General features: G+C 52.5%; 6 protein-coding genes across 6 annotated transcripts; 2 read left to right on the top strand and 4 right to left on the bottom strand.

The window, feature by feature from the left end:
• Positions 1 to 1825: 1825 nt before the first annotated feature.
• Z517_00059 (uncharacterized protein) lies at positions 1826 to 3186 on the bottom strand (the record flags this gene model as incomplete). The annotated part of the gene is made up of 2 exons (XM_013433025.1): positions 1826 to 3077; positions 3128 to 3186. The coding sequence occupies 2 exons, from the start codon at positions 3184 to 3186 to the stop codon at positions 1826 to 1828; spliced, it is 1311 nt and encodes a 436-aa protein (XP_013288479.1).
• A 957-nt stretch (positions 3187 to 4143) lies between these two features.
• On the top strand, positions 4144 to 5487 carry Z517_00058 (uncharacterized protein; the record flags this gene model as incomplete). The annotated part of the gene is made up of 1 exon (XM_013433024.1): positions 4144 to 5487. The coding sequence occupies one exon, from the start codon at positions 4144 to 4146 to the stop codon at positions 5485 to 5487; it is 1344 nt and encodes a 447-aa protein (XP_013288478.1).
• A 5313-nt stretch (positions 5488 to 10800) lies between these two features.
• Z517_00057 (uncharacterized protein) lies at positions 10801 to 11741 on the bottom strand (the record flags this gene model as incomplete). Its single annotated transcript, XM_013433023.1, has 3 exons — positions 10801 to 11164; positions 11307 to 11440; positions 11523 to 11741. 3 exons carry the CDS (start codon positions 11739 to 11741, stop codon positions 10801 to 10803), a joined length of 717 nt encoding a protein of 238 aa, XP_013288477.1.
• A 1365-nt stretch (positions 11742 to 13106) lies between these two features.
• Z517_00056 (uncharacterized protein) lies at positions 13107 to 13846 on the top strand (the record flags this gene model as incomplete). The annotated part of the gene is made up of 2 exons (XM_013433022.1): positions 13107 to 13650; positions 13728 to 13846. 2 exons carry the CDS (start codon positions 13107 to 13109, stop codon positions 13844 to 13846), a joined length of 663 nt encoding a protein of 220 aa, XP_013288476.1.
• Positions 13847 to 14226: 380 nt separating this feature from the next.
• Z517_00055 (uncharacterized protein) lies at positions 14227 to 14889 on the bottom strand (the record flags this gene model as incomplete). Its single annotated transcript, XM_013433021.1, has 1 exon — positions 14227 to 14889. The coding sequence occupies one exon, from the start codon at positions 14887 to 14889 to the stop codon at positions 14227 to 14229; it is 663 nt and encodes a 220-aa protein (XP_013288475.1).
• A 2711-nt stretch (positions 14890 to 17600) lies between these two features.
• Positions 17601 to 19187, bottom strand: Z517_00054 (uncharacterized protein; the record flags this gene model as incomplete). The annotated part of the gene is made up of 2 exons (XM_013433020.1): positions 17601 to 18624; positions 18691 to 19187. The coding sequence occupies 2 exons, from the start codon at positions 19185 to 19187 to the stop codon at positions 17601 to 17603; spliced, it is 1521 nt and encodes a 506-aa protein (XP_013288474.1).
• Between the last annotated feature and the right edge of the window lie 888 nt (positions 19188 to 20075).

Below are 20075 nucleotides of genomic sequence, written 5' to 3'. Positions count from 1 at the left end.
AATCGCTCCAGCTAACCCGCCTTGCCTGTCCTCCTCGAGAATACGATCCTGCTCGGACGAGTGCTTGTTATTGTTGTTGATTGATGTTGTGTTCTTCAAAGTGGATCTCTCTCAACCCGCCCATTCTCGGGACAGGCCGTCGGAGAGACGCCGGGCGGCCTGCAAATCCTTCGATGAAGCCAGGCGCATCCCACAATGCCGGACCGAGCGGGGCCTAAATTGGGGCACTACCTAACAGAGCTTTTGTTAACCCTTGCTACCAGGAATCGCGGACTCGAGTAGTTGTTCTGGAAGGGAGAACCTCGTTGGTAAAGGACTGACAGAGTTGGTGTTCGCTTTCGAACCCTGCCGAACCTGGAGTAATGCTGGAGCAACTACCATGATGACGGATTTTTGCTGGCCACTTTGGCCCTAATTTCTTCGACTTGAATCCTCTTTTGACTTCTGCAATCATTATTTGGAAAATCCCAGTAATGACGGCGGTATTTTTCGGCTTTCCTTTCCGAATGCTGAGTTCAAAAATCACAACAAGCATCCAATGGCACACTGGGGCAACTAAATGCGCATTATTCCTGGCTACTGCGACCAATTGATGGACGGCTATCTTTCGTGTCTCTCCTTCGAGGCCGTCGCAGAGGATGCCCTGGTTGCCTATTTCATTGGCCAGCCGCACAAAGAGACTGGGATTGAACAGAGGCTGTGCATCCAACGTTTCAAAGTCTCGAAACATGCCTCGACATGGGTGCATGGGCACAGACACGTCTTCGCAACGTTGACCTAGTTTCGAGTTGCCTGCTACCCTGCACTAATATGCCGTGCATCAGGGAACATGGATCCTGGTTTCTTTGTCGTTGAGGCTCGGACCGTCATCTGCTGTAGTGGCAGTGGTGGGAGGTGGCACTGCAGCCAGCCGAACTGGTCTCGTGTTAACAACCCCGTCACGAGGCGACTCAAGAATTCCCTCCGCTGTACCAAGTATGGTAGTACGACAGTGGAAATACTCTGGGGCAAACCAAAGAACCGACAATTTGTGGCAATGTCGGGAGACCATCAGTCACGGCTGTGTCACCTGAGTAATCAGGTCATCAGTGACCCGACGAGGTTTCTTTCGATTGAGCAGACTACCTGAATCAAGGCTTTGGATGCCTCCCTCTGAAGATCTTCCTGGATAGACGCACCATGATGGTTGTTGTCCAGAGCTGATTGGACAGCCAGTATAGTCTGCTATCTAAGATGCGAGGCTAAAGTCCGTTGAAGGCTATCGCTCCTACTTGCCTGGAGTTGCCAACTTGGAACGCTCAAAGAGCGATGACAGTACGGACCAACAGGCAAGCCAATTCTATTCAGCGTTGCCAGATCCCATACCGGTCGGGACGAGACCAAGTCTGCAAAAAAACAAAACAAAACTTCTCCGTCACGAACGGTGATTCTAGAAAGCCAGGAATGGAATTGAGAAGAGAGGGAGAGTCCTTTGGGGCTTTGACGTGTCTGATCCAAGTACATATCACATATCAGTCCACATCACATGCTGGCTGGACTTCGATTGGATATTCGGAGAACAGCACCAGAGACTCTGAGTCCGTTAAGGCGGCAAATATGTTGTTACTGCTGTACGAGATACACGCTGCGTGGATGGGTATATGCTCCATTCCCGCCAGGTGATTATGAGCGGCGTGCGAGCCTTGCTCTCTCTTGAAAATTTCATGGAAGTGAGTGTCACTTCTCAGGAAATCGTTCTGTTTTCAGGAGGCTGTATTCTTTAGGAACAAGACCATTTCTTCTCTTCCAAGCATCTATCAACAGTAAGACTATTTGGGTCCATTTCCTAAGCTTTATCGCCTTGTTGTGAAGCATCTGCAGCTGGTTCTGACACGTTTAGCTCCTCTCGAGACAACTGCTGCAGCTGGTAGTCCAGGTAGGCTTTGACGAGTGTCGTGGATTCATCGCGATTATCCGCTGCGGTGCTTTCGAGAAGGTGGGATAGAGTGTTGGCCGGAAGTTCTGGCCGAGGCTGAGACCCTGAGGCGCTGCCAGTCTCCGCGTGATCGATATAGCTCTGGCTGGTAACGTCCTGGTCCATTTCCGGAAATTGTTCTTGGGAAATGCTCACCCTTCTCTCCGGCAGTTCTTCGTACAACTTGTCCAATTCCTCCTGGGCCTCCCTCATCTCGTCCAACACTTGCTTGTATTCCACCTCAAAGTCTTCAATGACTTCGGGTTCTTCATTCGCGTCAAACAACATCATCCGCTTTACGTCCATATTTATCAATATATCCCGCAGCATATCCACATCGCCCTTTTTAGAGAGATAGCGTTGGGCCTCCGGGGTCTCGTCAAGTCGAATATCGTCGTTAGGTATAGATTCCTCTGTAGAACTTTGCCGTCGTCGCACAACAACTCCTTGGTTATCCAGAACTTGCAAAGAAGTCACAGCTGCGGGCCCAAAGATAACTGAACCCTGCTGGACAATCTGGTAACTTTGCTGAATCAATATAAGATCTTGTTCCTTCACTTTGGTCGCGACCTGCTTGAGTCCGAGTAGAGACTCTCGGAGTTCTGGCAGAAGATTGTTCCCTTCTGTAGCCAGTATGGATTCGATTTTGGCGAGAACAGCCTCGCTCTTTCGAATAGAATCTCCTCTTAGGTCGTGGGCTGTGATGAGGCGGCTGGTGAGAGATTCCACGACGCCATTGAGTTGGTTCCAGTGACTACGCAAAATGTGCGAGCGGTCGTTCTCATCAGGCGTGCTGGGACGAGCATCAGGACCGATATTTGATGGTGGGATCTGAGGTGCTGAGCCTTGCTGTTCACCGGGTTCTCCCACCGCATCGTCGTTGTGCAGAGACGTCTGTTTCGGAGGTTCTGCTGAAACGTTTAATGATTCCTCCCTCTTGAATGTTGAATCTATGGGAAGATCTGGGTTTTCCATGCTCTTGTGCACACCGGAAGTCTGCTTCGGGGGTTGGCCGTCGACAGGTGGTCCAACAAAAGCACAAGTTGCGCGTGCGCTCGAGTCATCCTGGAGTCTAGCTGCAGAATGTGGGAGGTTGGGTGATTCCGAGGGAGTAGTTCCCAAGCTGTCACCAATGTGTCAAAACGGCAATTGGGTCTGTGCAAGCTGACTTACCCAGCCTGCGATTTTCTTTTTTCCCCTTTCCCCCTGAACCATGACAAGATAGAGGCCATTCCAGAGAACGGGTGAGAGAATTTTCATGTTGACCCAGAGGCCCTACTATCAGGGGAGGCATGCCTTTTGTATACATGAACGGTTTGCCCCGGGCCAGGGCAGCGTCTTGCAGTCCAGGGAGGCCAAAGCTGTGGAATACAATAGGCCGAAGAATTCAGGGTGCGAAGGGGGTGGCACTACCCAAATGTTAGTTGATTTACTAGGCAAGTATGTAATGGAACGTTGGTGCTCGTAATTGTGTCATTTGAGTACGAGGTAATATTACCCGTAATGCACCTGCAGCACCAAACACCAAGCAGCATGCTACTTTTACCCCTTTGGTCCTTCACACATTGCAAGCGACCCTTGAACCCCCTTCCCTTCGTGATCCCCGGCTGGCTGCCCCCCTCCCTCCTTAGGTCGCTCGTTCTCTCGCTCTATCTTGTCTGCTGCCCGTAGAGGCGGTTCAAGTCGCTTCTCCCGTCAGCAGGCTCCTCTTAGCACCAAACGCCACCCCAGCTAGCCTTCACAGCCCTCCAATAACCCTAGCTTGACGCTGCCTCGACCATGCGTGCCGCAGAAGGGAACAATGGATGCCCATACCCTCCATCACATTGCTCTAGAGGCACCATCCAGCAAGGGTCTGTTCAAAGAGCCTCAATGGCACAAATGACGAGGGGAAGTGGTCCTCGGGTGGCACCCGCTGCATCTTGTATAAGAAGACTCATCGATGGCATTTTCGACGGTGCGATGTGTCGTCCCCAACTTGTGAGTTTCTGCAGACCTCCAGGTGGGCTTTGATCAGGGCGAACCACTCACCCAGCCAACCAGGACTGTCTTTGCCGTTCCTGGCGCTCAAGTCAGCGTATCTATCTATTGCTTTCTTGCCTCCAGTAACCCTGCCAGCAGATACCTCGGCCTACGACGCCGCCCAGTCCCGAACAAATTTGATAGCGTTCGTCTGTTTGGCGAAGCCGATGTCTACTCCGCAGCAATCCAAGCGAAAGGGGCGTCGTTCTGGGGGCCAGCAGTCGGCTCCCTGGACGAATCATGATGGCGTGAGTGGCTCGGCCAGGCCCGCTGGACCTGGGGTACCTCAAGACATCAAGGGAAAAGGGCCAGAAATCCCGTCGAGGACTGAAAATTGTGCAAAGGATATGACCACTGCTCGTGACCTTTGTGGTGCCAGAGAGAGCACCGTAGGGGGTTCTGAAGAGGGTGCTGGTCCATCCGGAAGGCCTCGAAACCTCACAATACCAACAGTCAGCGATCTGAAACCAAGCGAACCAGGCGAAATCGGTCATTGTGTTCATCTGGACGATGATAAACTTTGGCAAGCTATCCGGAAGTTGACCTCCTTGCAGCCGGTAGCCATGAGAAACCTTGAGCAGGTAGTGCATGGAAAATCAACCGAACTTCAGGACTATCAACTCCTTCTGGAAGCCGTGAGGTGCGAAATTCTCAAGCAGCCTCGCCTCCGAGATACTTGTCTTCGACTTTACCTGGTGGTGAAGAGATACGGTACTTTGTCACAAGGGCTCAACGCTGGGGTCTTCGGAGTGTACTTCAACAAGAGCAGCCTAAATGTCGAACAAGAAGTCGAGCAACTCGCCAATCAGCTTCAACGAATGTCTTTGCGTCGGGCGTTGGGAAACGGAGTTGCTGAAATGCCCTTGTCTGTCTCACAGACATCATGGAAGGGAAACAACAAACCAGGGCGACCAAAGTCTTCTCACGGAACCACGCAAAATCCCGCCTCAAAGGAGTCAATTTACGGACGCTATTCCATAAGGAAGAGTAGGTTCTTTAGCTTGGGCAGAGTCTTTACAATGTTATGGCATGACAATGAGACAGCGGCCACAAGGCCTGCAGGTGACACAGGCCGCGTGACCCCTGGTCCATACGGCCAGAAGATCTATAGCCAGATCCGCCGTTTCGCCGTGGTGAAGCAAGGCCATGGGTTTTCGTGGGCGATCCCCGTCAACACATACCATGAGCAGGGGACTACCAGGTACAAATTGAGCGACGAGGACCACATCCAGGCACACGCCATCATTTACATGAAGGGCACTGTACCACAGCTTCTGCCTGGTGAGACTACCCTGAAGAAACAGCCCATCATGGTGGACGCCCTAGCCAAGGACATCAAGTTACATCACACAAGTCGCATCCGCTTCGACAAAGTCTTTACCATTGAGCATAACGTCATCGTCAGCAATGTCGGCAAAATCTCTGAAGACTCGATGCCTTTCTTCTCCGAGTACTGGAAAATGCAGGCTCTCGAGGGCTTAGAGGGGACAAAGGCCTCTGGTGACCTTTGAGCCAAGATCTCTGTCCGTGACGAGATATACGTTTCTGCTGCTCAGGGTATCGCCGCCTAAAGCAGCAGGCTTGCGTCCTATGGACATGCCGCTTCTACAAGTGGTTTCCACTCACTAGAACGCAGAGGCAAGGTCACCGGTGAAACACCATGCGTGACATGGTCGACATACAGTGTCTTGGCCCTGGGCCATCAGCTGTCCACTCTCCCTTTTATCTATTTCACTTGTCCGAGATTTGTTTCTGGCGGAAGTCGGCACTGTCCGTCCGGCCCCTTTTCTCCAGAGCCTTGTGCGTTGCGGGCATAACTGTTTGAGGAATGGTGGCTGCCTTTTGTCTGCTTTTCCTTGCGCTAATCAAAACGGAATTGTTGCCCCAGCGTTAGCTGTCTCAGCAGTACCTGTCATGACGATACGATTTGTTTTAGCAGTCTCACCAATACAGACTCCACTGTTACACATTTTCTTTTCTAATTATCTCCTCCGAGTCCGCTCCGTGGGTCTGGGAATAATAATAATATCGGACGCCATGTCCGCATTAGGTGAATTCAAGGCTCCACTTATTCCCAGCCTTCTCGGTCACAGCCTTGCGACCTCTTCTTCAGTCAAATAATGTTTGACATCTTTCAAAGGTGGAGATATTGAATGAGTAAGCGTGGCTGGACTAATCAAAGGCAGTGACATTGATGCCGTGGTGGCGCCAACGCCATTCTGGTAAGTGGCAATTTCCCTCGAATAACTATCGGCATCCGGTTGTATTCCTGATCATCATGAAGTAAATGCAGGGGACTTTGTCTGCCTTGCTCTGGGTAGGATTTACCCACGTTACCCTAGATGAGGTCAGGACTACAACACGAACCGAAGACAGGTGTTACATTGACGTTGTACTCTGGAATGCTGGATTCAATGCTGCGTCCTGGACTCGTGGGTGAAAACTTTATCGGCAAAGTTCATCCAGTTCAGACTCTGCTGCCATGTCTCAGTGATGCCACGAGGCGCTGAGCTACTATGAGACTGGGTCAATTGTGTGGACCTTTCTAAACGGCGACTGACACAAAGGGAGTAGTCGCCACCCGGCTGGACGTCGACCAAGTTGAGGACATGTCATTTCAACAGTGCAATGGTTGTTACACCTTCCCGTCCTTGTGTACCTGGCGATAGGAAGAAGTTCCTCCATCACACACGATGCAGGCCAAAGCAACATCAACGGGGCACATCTCGGGGCTGTCATCGCCCAGCTGGTAGACTCTTGTCCCTCCATTCAGCTGGCCGGGTCTTTTGTTCATTTCTCGAGAGGCCAATCAACGGGCCTCAAACGGCAGAAGTGAGGTCTGATTTGCAGCATTAACCATGACCTTCTGAGAGTTTCATCTGTTTCGGCAAGCGACAGGTCAAGACCTGCGGAATTCCAATTACGCTTATCTCTTGAGGAAATCAGGAGGGACCGATATCAGACAGGCCGTCCTACCCATTGGCTTGAATCTATTTGCTCATCGATAATCTCTACGGAGTACTTAGGGCGGGATCGATTTCTGTGTGCGTGTGCGCACGCAACAAGCTTCTTGGCTTTGAGGAATGCAGCGCGTATGCGTGCGAGTCAGGGTTTCTGACTGGATGGGCATTTGGCGGTGAGCAACACTGCAGAGCGGCCCAATGTGAAGCGACAGATGGCACTCACGCATTTTGACGTGCGGCCAATATGCACACCGATCGAAAAGGATTTTCGAAGCAAAGTAAAGAAATGGTTGCCTTTTGAGATACAGATCCGGACCTGGATCTCGCTTTAGCGGTGCCACGTGGTTCCACTTCAGAGAGAAAGAATGCGCATTTAACAACGTCTGCGCGCGTGACGGGCTTTGTGTCCAACGTTGTGGACAGTTCAATGGAGCTCCTTGCGCCTCCTTCTATTTGAACCGGCAAAGAGTATGACAGGTGGCGATCTGGTCGGGACAGGATGGGAGGCAATGCTGATCAATCCATATGTTCTCTGCTGTCTATCAGTCTCTGACTTTCTCTGGGCAATTCCAAGATGTACCGGGAGTCTATCTTCTTGAGGCTGAGAGCAGTTTCACAAATGCTGGCTATACCTGGGCCAATATCTCATGACTACTGTTGCTGGACAACCTACAGCCTTGCACCTACGGATCGTTTCGTGTCTCTCGACCTGTGAGGCAGCACGAACACGCCGCTCTGGAAGTATCATCACTTTGGCAGGGAAGCCAATGATTTGGTACCCCCTTACCAGACAAAAACAAGTGGTGATCAGGATTGGTACGTTCTACTCTGACCGCTTTGACATTCTGAGATCTGCCTCAGATGTGACCTTGTGGACGGACGAGCAAGGCCATCCCTGGATCTACACGCCTTTATCCTTGCGCATTCCTGAAACATGAGTTAATCACTCGTCTCGGACCCCCTGGCGGCCCTGTTTGTCTGCCCCCTTTTCAAACTGCTCAGCCACGGGACCCATCAGCAAGCCAATTACACCGTCCTGACGACATGTCAAACACGAGAATCACTTCCTCGTATACTTCCCCGCGGATGCCATGGTCCATTGGGGATTGACAGCCAGGGGTTCCCCTTGCGTCAACAAATCTCAACAGGTCTCCCCATTTTCAATGGTTACGTCTTGGAATCTCCGCACTCAGGCTTTGGGGGGAAGGTCGTGATGTTCGTCCTGTGTAACCACGCTAGACTCGAAGGAGACCACAATCTGATCTACCGCTGGGTTGGCTGGCGATCACTGTGCTTCACTCTGGGGTTTGCAACAAGTCAAATTTTGAATGATGTTGAAGTGATGGGTCGATGCGGGAGGAGGATTGGTAGGCACCTGCCGACGAGTGATGTGATGTGATGTGATGCAAGCTGCGATAGGGCGAGTATGCCGGCGGTATTGAAATGCCACAGTGAGGCAGGCAGGCTGTGTCCCCTTGTCCCGGCCAGGGATGAGGCTGTTGTCACATTATATACGAGCCAGGGCGTTTTTCATCCACCCTCGGGCCATGGGGCCTTCTGTATGCATAGTACTTTATCAGATGCGGGCTCTTGTTATAGAATATAGAACATTACGAGGTGATGGTATATCTAGAGTGTGTTACAGGAGAAGCAAGGGGGAACAGCATGTTACGCCACAGCATTTCATCACTAACCGCACCCCTCTCTTCCTTCATCCTAAGAGATGTTCAGCCTTGCTTTAGCGAAGGATGGTTCGAAGGTTGATTGTAGCTCATCGCCGCCCGAGGAATCTGAGGAACGAGTATGCTTTCACTTCAACGGCCAGTTCTGCCATTGAACCGACCACCTGGTCGTCGGTGGTGGTGGCAGACACATGACTGGAGATGCCATTCCCTCGCGCGACCAACAACGCGGACTCTGGTATTTCGGATCTTCGCTGAAGTGAATTCCAGGCGTACGGTCAAGTCGTTTATGGGCTAGCTATCCAACCCATTGTCGGTACTTCGTGTTGTCTATGCTTTTTGTTCTGATACGTCGTATTCCTCCACACTGGCGCCTTGGTCGCGTTTCCATTGGGACTTCCTTCGGCCTCTTGCGACACTGCTTTCTACTCAACATACCTGGTCGTTTCTGCGTTTGAATTTTGAGCCTTTTTTGGGGTCATCAAGAACGACAGCGATCAGAATGTGTCGACAAAAACTTCGCACTCGTCTCCGCACCGCCACGTTGGAAGCAATTGACAGGGGGAAAAGACCAGAAGCAAACTACTCATGTACAGATAGTTGAGAAGTTGCCTTTGGTACAGGGTACAGACTCAGGGAACATTGAATTCCTGCCCAAAACGACGGGAGGTAGAGCTACACGTGTAGCGGGCCTATCAGGCACGTTTGACCGGAAGAATTCAATAAATACTCGGCGATTCATGGCTACGACTATCAAATGACGCTGTTTCAAATTCTTCGATGGATTTTACAAGACAAAGGTTCGTCCACCATTTCCGTCAGATACCTGCCATTCTCGTACCGCACAAGCCAGTACCCAGAAGCGATGGCTGCACTACACTGACTGACCGTGGGCTCACTGGCTTGCATTTTTGGAGACGGGTAACGGGTTGGAATGTGTAGGAATCAACTAGATATGAAGCGCGATCCGGTCGAAATTCTGGGCTGGACTGGACTGAAGGCAGACGGGATGCAACGATGAGCTGAACATGCCTCAGTATGCAAATTACTTAGGCTATGAGCGTGTGCCACAGATTCTGACAGTCCATTTCCTCAGCAGAGAGACATCCGTCAGCTCGCTGCATCTCATGGTACAAGACACGCGGCAGACCGCAGAATCAAAGTAAGCTGTCTGGCCTCGACGGTATATCGCCAAGCGCTAGCCGACAGCCAGCAGCTTGCAGTCATACCTTGCAAGACCGACCACCGGCACATTTGCCTGTGCTACGCACACTCACACACCCGCGCACACATTTACGGCGAGCAGACGTGGAAATACCGCGATACAAAGAAAAGGACGGTGAAATCTCATTAGCAGGCAGGCAGGCAGGTGTGGTTTATAATACGTTCAAACCTGTCCCGAAGAAGAAAATTTTACACACGCAAGAAATCACACATGTAAGCACCTGTCCGGGACAAGTCTTGAACAGGACGAGGTGTGTACCCAGTGTGTGTCCACGAAGTTCAAGGTAGTAGTAGTAGTAGGTAGCAGGGAGAGGCTATCCCAGCTCTACAAAGGAATTCCAGGAATTCCGTCGAGTTGATTGTATTTCGTATCATTTCAAGTTTTCGGTGTCATTCCAAGTCGTCAATTATCTAGCACTGTCCCAGCTCATCCTATCCCATCCCAACCCAGTCCAACCCATCACATTATTGAAAGGACAATGTGAAAATAACAAGCAGCAAAAAAAACAAGAGGCCGTTCCACCGTGTTTTCCCTCGTGTGTGTGTGTGTGTGTGTGTGTGTGTGTATTCGTGTCAAGTTTCAAGTAGCTTTCCTTCCCATTTCATCTCATGGCGAGTTAAAAACTTTCTTTTTTCTGATTACTTTTGTGGACTGGCTGTTGTTGCCGCTGTTGCGAGGTGTGGTGCTGTGGTATGCTCTTGTGATTTGTGACTTGTTATTGTCGTCGTTGTCGCGGCCGCCCACGCCTGTACTTGTTTGTACACAGGCCAGGCCGCGCTTGATTGTAGAAATCTGCGACAGTCCAGAGTAGAAGTAGGGCGCGCCCGCGCCCTTGGCCGCCCCCGCAACACTGACTTTTTTTCGCAACCAAAGGCCTCACCCTCTGGAAGGGCCTCACGTCTCCATGATCTTGATGGTCGATCGTCTTAATCACCCTCACACGACACACAGGACCTACAACATGTCGTCTTTCAAGTCACCGTCGATGCTCCCCTCCAGGCCATCACCCGCGCTCGCACCGGCTCCACCACCACCACCACTGCCGCCGCCACCACCACCACCACTGCCGCCGCCACCGCCGAGCTCTCTAACCTCGGCGGTTTCCCAGCAGAGACTGGTCAGGTCGAGCACCCAGCGCTGATACTGCTCCTCGAGGAATTCAATGGTCAGGGGCTTTGGCCAGGACTTGAAGGTCGCGTCTGACGCGGGGTCTTTGAGCATCTTGTCGTACTTTTTGAAGGAGACGCGGTGGTGCGAAATGTTCTGCCAGCTGTCGTCCATGTCGATGTGGAGTTGGGAGCCTGAGAAGAGCTCGAACCTGGGTTATCGACGATAGTTAGACGGAGATTGCATCACAATACAGTAGATGGTCTGCGTCAGATGTCCGAGTCGCGTGCACGCAAATCCCAACGTGGCGACAGAGTTTGGGCTCCTCTCAAAAGGAAATTCCAATCACTTACCCAATGTAGACGCCGTTGGCGCTGCCAAGACTGATGATCTTCGCGCCCGGTGAAGTCTTGACCAAGTGGTAAATCTCACAGTAGGGAATCAAATCCTGATGAGTCGGATATTGTGGGAAGAAGGGGAATTTGAGCTGTTTACCGCCCCGGAAAAAAATGGGAAGCACAAAGTCAGTTGATTGTCACTATTTCTCGCCGAGATTTAGAGTAACTTACGAAATGGAGGTCTCGAGACTTGTTCTCGTCGTACTTGATGTCCCAAAAGTGTCGCAACACGATCTGGTCGGTGCGCGAGAGATTGCCGATGGCGCTGTGCGGCAGGGCCGTCATCTGGTAGTTGGTCGGGGGGCGATTTGCAAAGTCGAAGCTCGAGCTGGTCTTTGCCGACACGGGTCTCGAGTCGTGCAGAGAGCCCGCCGTGCCGTTTGGCATCATGGGTGCGTGTGAGAGAGGAGGCGTGTACGAGGTGGGAGGTGCCGATTGATGGGAGGTCGAGGCTGAGGGTTGCGAATTGTGGACAGACCCGGATCGAGAAAAGCGCCGCATACTGATGAACGGGGACATAGTATTACCTAAGAGAGGTGAAAAGGAAGAAGAATGAAAACGGCGAGGCGAGAATAAGTTTTAATTGTACGCGGTGACCGTTAGGGCCAAACGAATACGATAGTAGGAGAGTAGACAATTAAAAAAAACCCGGTGGCGCGCACGCGTATTGTCGACGACAAGACGTTTGGATGTTGGATAAGTGGATTGGGTTGGGGGAGAATGGGAAAAAAGATGGTGGCAGGCCTTTCTTTCACCGTTTTGCCCATTCGGGGGTGGAGCTGGAAAGATGGCGCTAGCCTCTATTTATATGGAGATGGCTAGACCACACTCGGTAAGGCGCCGGATAGGGAACAACTTTAAAAACTGGAAAAGTCCGATGGGCGACAAACGTTGGAAACAACTTCCCAACCTCCAACCTCCTCAGGGGCTCCTTCCCGCCGTTGTACGTTGATGAGAGGCACTCCATCTCAAAAGTCCTCAACTCAGCCAAGGTTGGCCAAGCCTGGTTTGTGAAAGCTGGCTGCCTCCCCCTTTATCTTTATGTCAAAAGCTGGCGAGTCCGGTCCCCAGGGAGGCTGAACCCGAGCGGCAGCTAAGGCAGCTTGCCAGGAGCTCCGAAGCCTTGGCCGCAAGCCTACAAGGTAGAGGGAGAAAGGGCATCTGCCGTGTGGCGAGCGACGCCTCTAGAAAGACATGTAGGTAGATAGCGAACCGCTCCTCATTACCCGGTACGAGGTACCCCGTACTTGTATGTTCGTCGAATGTCCTCGGCCAAGTTCCAAGGCCGGAAGAATCCTGAGGCGTCGGAGTTGCCTTGGGGGCCGGAACGAGTTCGTCCCATTCGCCTATTTCCAGTCTAACCAGATCAGGAGAATTTCCAAGTGCGGCCAACTTGATATATCCATCCACGAGGCTTCGGCCTCACTCTGGCCCGGTCGACCCTCTGGATGATCCCAAACACGAACCATTCGAAGACTTTGCCGATCAGAACATTCCATGCTCACAGAAAGGCCCATACTAAGGCATTATTTTGGTAAACAATCTCATCTTCTAGGAGAACTTCATCTTGGTCTTGAGCAAAAATCAGGCAGCAGTTTTTTTGGGAAACGATGCTTTACTCTATGGCGAGAAGGTACTTATACCTCGCGACAGTCGACTTCTCTGGCTGTTCGCAAGAGACAAAACACTCATCAGCAAAGCAATAACCTTGACAACGACAAGCCAAGTCGAAATTCTCTTGTTTGCCAACCCACAATGACTTCCACGACACCAAATAAAACCCTCTTCCGCGTGGGTGTCCTTCTGCTACCATCAGTCCAACTTCTCGATGCTTCAGCCATTGACCTCTTCGGCATGATCACCCCTGAATACCTCCAGGCATGCGGCCTCCCCAAAGCACTCGTCGACATGGGCGTTCCAGTCGAGATCCATTACATCAGTGCGACAGGGGCAGGCACTTACATGGCCTTGACGGCCTCGGCCACGCTGCCTGTGACGGACTCTCTGTCGTCGCCAGCTGTGCAGCCGGGCCAACTCGATGCTCTCCTCATCCCGGGTCCAGACCCACGCACGGTTCCGGGTGAAGATGTCTTGGTTTTCCTCCGCGCGCACAAAGCAGCCGACAAGACCGACATCCTGATCATCTGCACGGGGAGTTTTCCAGCCGGGTTCGCAGGGCTTTTGGACGGCAAGACAGTCACTGGTCCGAGAGCTCTATTGGGGAAGCTGAAGGAGGTATTCCCTGCGGGGAACTTTGTGGCGCGGAGATGGGAGAGAGATGGAAGGATTTGGTCGTCCGGTAGGCGTCTGCTGTCCTCGAGGCACTCCTCCTTCCCATCTATAAAGCGCATCTGCTTACTTTTTTCGTTTTTCTAGGTGCCATCACAAACGGTCTTGATCTCACTGCGGCCTATCTGCACGACAAGTTCCAGAAGGAGCTTGCAGATCTTGTCTGCGGCATGGCCGAAGTAGGCGACCGCGGTCAAGATTACTAATAGTGTCAGAGTGGGCAACAACACTTTTAATGGAATTCGTTGTGTTTCCGGATCGTGCGTGCATGGGTGAAAGGTAGAAAGAGGGGGGAAAAAAGCATAGCAAGCGACAGAGTCAGACAAAAGAGAATACCAGAAAAAATCCAAGTCAATATTCAGGGCCTATAGTGATCTTGTTTAGGTGGCTGTTTTGTGCGGTAGATTCCCGGTGTGGCTTGCGGTCCACAGGGAGAGTCGGCCATGAGAGAGCTCGTCGCCTCCACTCCTGCTGTGCTAATTTTTCTCTCCATGCAATGCAATGCACGCACACGCACCGACCCCATCATCTGCTTGGCTTACTCCCTACCCTTGTCCAACCAAGGTTTGGCCCCGTCCATGCATGCTCACCACAGCATCTGTACTCTTGAAGCCTCAATCCTGGCTCTGTCCACCTGAGCCCGGTCCACGCCGTGCCGATTGACCATGTGATTCACCACGCACCCGACCCTCTGCGAGACATGTTGGCACGCGTAGCAGCTGTATCGGTATGGTGCAGGTCTCTGCGCCGGTGACTGTGTCGGTGGTAGCGGCGGCGCGTGATTGTTTGGGATCGCGGCCTGGTGAGTCCCCGCCGTTGGTGCATGCGACTGGTGCGCTGACGGGGTGCCAGGAAGGAGAGGCGCAGAAGGGCAAATGAATGTACCAGTGCCAGTACCGGTGGTAGGGCGAGGTTGAGGCTGAGGGGTAGGGGGAGGTTGGCTGCCTCTGTGCAGCGCTGGGTTCGTTGTCGTCTTCGTTGTCGTTCTCAGTGGGACTGCTGCTCCTGGCGCCGATGTTGCTGCCGCTCCTGCTCCTGCTTCTGCTCTTGCTCCCCAGGCCGGCGTCGGCAGCGAAGGCCGCGGCTGTTGCTGTACGGTCATGTTGGCTTGCTGAGGACGCTGAACCCCTGCTGGGTAGTAGACGATTTCCACACCTGGAACCACTTCCCTTGCCGTCAAGTGGAAGGTGGCCAGGATCTGTGCTACCTCAAGCTCACGCTCCGTGTACTCTCTGAGTTGTCTTTCCATGCTCGCCCGTGTCGTGTGCCGGAGGAGATACTGTGGGGGGCTGTTGCTTTTGTCGTTGGCGCTTTGTTCGCGCTGGCAGAAAGGGAAAAGAGAGAGAGGCAGTAGGAGAGAGGCAGTTGGATGGAAGACCAAGGTTGAAACCAAGTGATGGTTTCTTCGTGATGGGACATTGTGTGAATCCATGTCACCAAGCAAAGTCTCCAGCAACCAATTTTGCTCTTCACCGTCGACATTCACACAGAGCGCGACATTGCCTTGACCGCGACGGAGCTAGCCACCGCGCCTGGCTGCACCCGAATATCTAGGACAGAGTCAGCGAGCATATTCGTGAGCAAGACCGCTGAGGTTCTTGCTGGAACACATACCCGAGCTGCATCCTGGTCCAGCATTCTTTGTCAGAGGCAGCAGTGCGAAAGGGCCGAACGCGACAGGCGGAGTATGTCCTCAACAGCAGTCCTAGGGAGTGGTCAGTCGAGCATCTTAACTGAGGTGATAGGATCTGTACTGACCGAGTTCCTCACGTGGGCAGGCCACCACAGGGTGGGAATATAAAGAGGTGACGATTCAAGGCTGGCTCGACACGGCGGAGTATGCTCTACTCAACGCCAGGACTGCGGAATCGTCAGTTTCATTTCCATCTTGAAGCAATTGATCCAGGCACTTACGGAGCCAGACGCTTGAATCGCCCACCCCGCGGCCGGGACGATATAAAGAGGCAACAATTCGCGATGTTTGCCACTAGGAGGCGGAGTACGTCCACTCAACGCCAGCTCTGTTGAACAACTCAGTAAGGTCGCTTTGTCCCTGGCAGGTGATGGTGTTGTCAAGCTTACAGTAACAAACACTCTGAACCGTCCACCCCGGCCGCAATATAAAGAGGCCCCAATTCAGAGCGGCCGCGCCTGAAGACGGAGAGGACTTGACGTTGTTCCTGTGTAACGGCGGTCAGCAAAGGTCCGTGACTTTGGGCTTCTTGCCAGCAAGGATACAAACTCACGCTGACCGGAACTCGACTTGGCCACCATTGATTTTTATATATAATAGTACTCGCAACCAGCACAGGACCCGTGGGTTGCTTGAGGCACCGCGCACCATTTGGTGGCTTCCGCGTCAAGACCCGAGCCAGACAGAGCGAGCGCAGGCCCCTTTGATTGTCGATTCTGGATGGGCGGCGACAGGATCTGCCTTGCTGGAAATCGGTGCCGTGCTCCATGCTGCTCGCTGCAGGTACCCGTCCTGGATCCGCACGGTGCCACAGCACGGGTTACATCACCACACTGTGCAGGCGCAACGATGGTGTCTCGCTGCGCCGACCAGTACAGGAGCCGTGGCGGACTCATATGCAAGCAGGACGTTGCCTCTTGAAAAGTACAGCGAGCCGCCGTTCGGCGAGGAGCAGCACTGCCGCAACCTGAGAGGAAATCAGCGGTTGTCATTGTGACTAACCAGAGGGAGACAAACCCGGCGCCATGGGTGGTCGTGCGCCCAAAGATAATGTATATATATACACCCTGGAGGATGGGGTAGAGGTGTGTCAGGACATTGTGTCAATCCACTTGGACGATCGAAGTGAGTCGGGCCCTGGGAAGAAGGTAGGTCTGTTCGTGAGTGACCTTGAATGGCTTCTTCTTCGGGTTCCTTAAGACTGGATGGTCAGCAAAATCAGCAGATCGGAGTGTCAAAGTCGACACAACACTTGCAGGCAAACACTCTTGCCACGGACCAACATACAGAGCTTGAGGCGGAACCGTTGACATGGGCTCCTGGATTCCGAGGTCTCTGGCCTCAAATCGGTCCAAGCAAGGAACAAGTCACATCTTGCAGGTGCAGGAGTGCATACCAATCGTGGTGGGCCTGTCTTTGTCCCGATATATCAAGACAAAGACCGTGAATGGATTGTCATGCACGAAGACGGAAGCTGTTGCTGTGAGACTTGTTGTAAATAAGAGCTGGAAGCCCCAGGCCCAGGGACTGTCATTGCTGTGCTTGGGAGGATGGTGTGTGTCCTGGATGTCTGCACAAGACTGACATCCCATTGTCTAGGTATGGACAGGCACAAGGGTCTTATGGATGCTCATGTTGGGCATCATCTTGACAACGATCATGGTCATGCAGATGTTGATGTTGATATGATGACCAGGAAAGAAAGTTCGATTTGTCGAGCAGACTCACAGATATTTATAACCCCCTGGGGGAGGAACAAGGCAGGAAGGCCGAGCGAGTATTAACGGATTCATGTCACCGACGTTCGTCCTATCTCCAGATTCATGTGTCTCCTTGGCACGAAAGCCGATATATCCGAAGCCGTATCACCAATCCCAGCGTTAAATCTGTGACAAGGCTGTGAACCACACGGGGTTGACCATCACTAGCACCCTCTACCCGTGAAGTGGAGTGGGGCGGAAAAATAAAAAACCGGGCGGAAAGGCTCGGCAAGGCTCGGCAAGGCTCGGCAAGACTCGGCGCCGAGAACAAGTGTTGTCACGGAGTGATTCACTGTCAAGATTGTTATTATGCATTTTGGTTTGGGGGTCACGAGGTTTTGTGTCTTCTTTGCTGCTATGGACTCACAGCGGCCTCTCGAGTCACTGTCGTGGTCGTCACTCACAGTGCCCTTCCTGTTTGTGGTGGTGACGCGGAACCTCCCTCTCCCCAAGTTCATAACTTTGTTAAACGCTTGAGCCGACGCAAGATATCCACGCTTCCTCACCTCAAGCGCCCCTTTCTGCACAATACTTCTTGACCTCCTTGTCCAGCTTGTCCCTCTGGGTGGACACATTCTCCATCATCTCCCTGACCAATTTTGACTCTGGCGTTTCTTCCACCCCCTGATCGACCACCTTCCTCAGTCCGCTTTTAGCGTAAACCTCCTCCATCATGTCCATGACGGCAAACAACTGATTCGGCAACCACGTGACAATAGGAGAGCCTCCCGTGGCGGTCGGGTGCGAGGAGCGCTTGATGATGTACTCCCTCGCAAACAGCCAGTGGCGCCAGCGGAAGCTGCGCACGTGCTCTAGCAATTTGAGGTAGAGGGTCGGCAACAGCAGGGCGTCGGTGCCCATGTTGTTCTGGCCTGAGCCCCGATGGGTGCAGTACTGCCTCACACCCACCTCGGCACTTTTACTCATGACCCACGCCAGAAATTCTCGGTGTGTCTTGGGTCGGTAACTTCTGAAATCCCTGAGGATCTCTGTAAGCGGGTTGCTGGGCATTGGAATCTCCAGCAGATGATCTAGTAGTGGAATGATGCTGTCGTTGGCGCCGGATTCGCCGCGGAAATACAGAGGTTTGGAGTCTCCGTAGTGGGTTCCTTGGTAGATCACCCCGTTGGGGAACATGGACTGCGACGTGATTCCAAAGATGAATGTGCGGTACGAGAGATAGTCCTTGGGCAGGGAGTGAGTCCACATTTGTTCCATGTGAGATTCGATGCGACTCATGGCCGAGAGCATGGTTTGGAACGCAGAGATCGCCAGAGGTACCTCATTGGGGGAGTTTTCTATGGTCCAGAGCAAATCGATCGCGCCAGAAATCAAGGGCCCTGTCTCTTGAACCATGTGGATGTGGGTCAGGATAAAGCCCGCTTCTGAGCTTGACGGGTCGAGGCCGCGTTCAAATGCACGGATGAGGCGGAGATTGTCATATACACTGGCACCGAGGTTGGGATTGGCAAGGGAGTAGTTATATAGTGCATATGACGCAGCGTAGGACATGAACGGCGGGATATCAAGACTAAATGAGAAGGAGGGGTAAGTACAAGTCGGTAGGCTAGAGCACATTGCTGGCAGTGATACTTACATGTCTGCGACTTTCACGAGCGGCGAGGCTATGCATGCTGGCAGGACAGCTCTGCCCAACCCATACCCAGCCTCGTGGTCTTTCGACCATGTCTCCCAACAGGGCTCCAACAGATACGCGCTTGCCAGAAAGCTATAGTCCCTGAACACGGCAGTTATGGCTTCGAGGTCGACTTCACCGGTGCTGGTCCGCAAGTCGTCCACGCAAGAGGTCAAGTCTGGTAAGGCACCCGAGTCGATAAGAGGGCCGACCTTGAACGTGGCCAGCAGCCCTGGTGACTTGTCTGCTTTGACGATTGGCATGTCGTCGAGAATGTCTGACAGGGCATCGAATTGTGCGGGTAGGCGAAGCAAGGGTGATCGGCAAGGGAGGAATCCAGTACCGGTAGTCACAGTGAATGGGTCTGCAGAGCGTGGGAGGCTTCCAGCGTCAGAACGGATGTGAGGAAAGAGAGCTGCAAGAGGAGGAAGAGGTGGTGAGTCGTTAAGGTAAGTCATGATGAGAGACCTCTTTGGTAGAGTATTGAAGGGATTGAATAGATGGTGTAGCCTTGCCAGAGCAGCCCAAGTGAGCAGTATAATAGCTGAGAGGCGGAGAAAAGCGTGACAGGAGAGCCTGCAGTCCACATACACACACGACACATCTTCTCATTTCTGCGGGAAGGGCAAGTTGCTTATATGCCCCTTGGCCGGAAGTTATTCCGGCCAAATGGTAAGGAGAAGAGCGACTGTTGCGGTGAGACAAATCCACCAAATTCCATCACGGCGGGGATATATCAGGACTAGATAGCCGTATCCGAACTCATTCGTGACCTTGGCCGCTTGGTGAAGCAGACAAAGTCATGCAGGGGGCCGACAGCCTCGTCTTGGCACTGACTGTATCCAGTGCAAGTACGATGTATAGTGTTTTCAATTGCTCTGTGGTTTGTGCCAGTATCATCTGATAGTAAACAGAGGTTTTGATACGTTGGTATCGCTCTTCGTATGGTTTTGGGTCTGCTGTTGTGGCCAAATGCTCATGAATCCTCATGATATAGGTTGCAGTGGACGAAGGACCAGCCGGAGGGTAAAGAGCTCGCCGGTCATGAGTCTAGATGGAAGTTGAGAAGGAGAAGCCCACCGTTGACCCCTCTCTGAACTCAATGCTGTTAAGTAAGAAATTGCTAGAGGCCGGAATTCGATACGCTCTGGACTTCGTAAATGCGACGACATGATTCGCCTGGCCGGAATGATTTGACGGTGCAAGGCCACGGCGTGTTGTGATTGGTCCGTTGGCCGGAATTGAGGCCTCGCATTGGACGAACAGAATGCAAAGGGCTCGAATTGCAGACAGTCCTCGTGACGACATACGAAAAGCTCTCCTGGTTTCATGTCATGTGTATCGTT

The sequence above is a fragment of the Fonsecaea pedrosoi genome (genome assembly GCF_000835455.1).
Source record: "Fonsecaea pedrosoi CBS 271.37 unplaced genomic scaffold supercont1.1, whole genome shotgun sequence".
In the NCBI taxonomy this organism is placed as follows: domain Eukaryota; kingdom Fungi; phylum Ascomycota; class Eurotiomycetes; order Chaetothyriales; family Herpotrichiellaceae; genus Fonsecaea; species Fonsecaea pedrosoi.
This window is presented reverse-complemented; position numbering and strand designations above follow the sequence as displayed.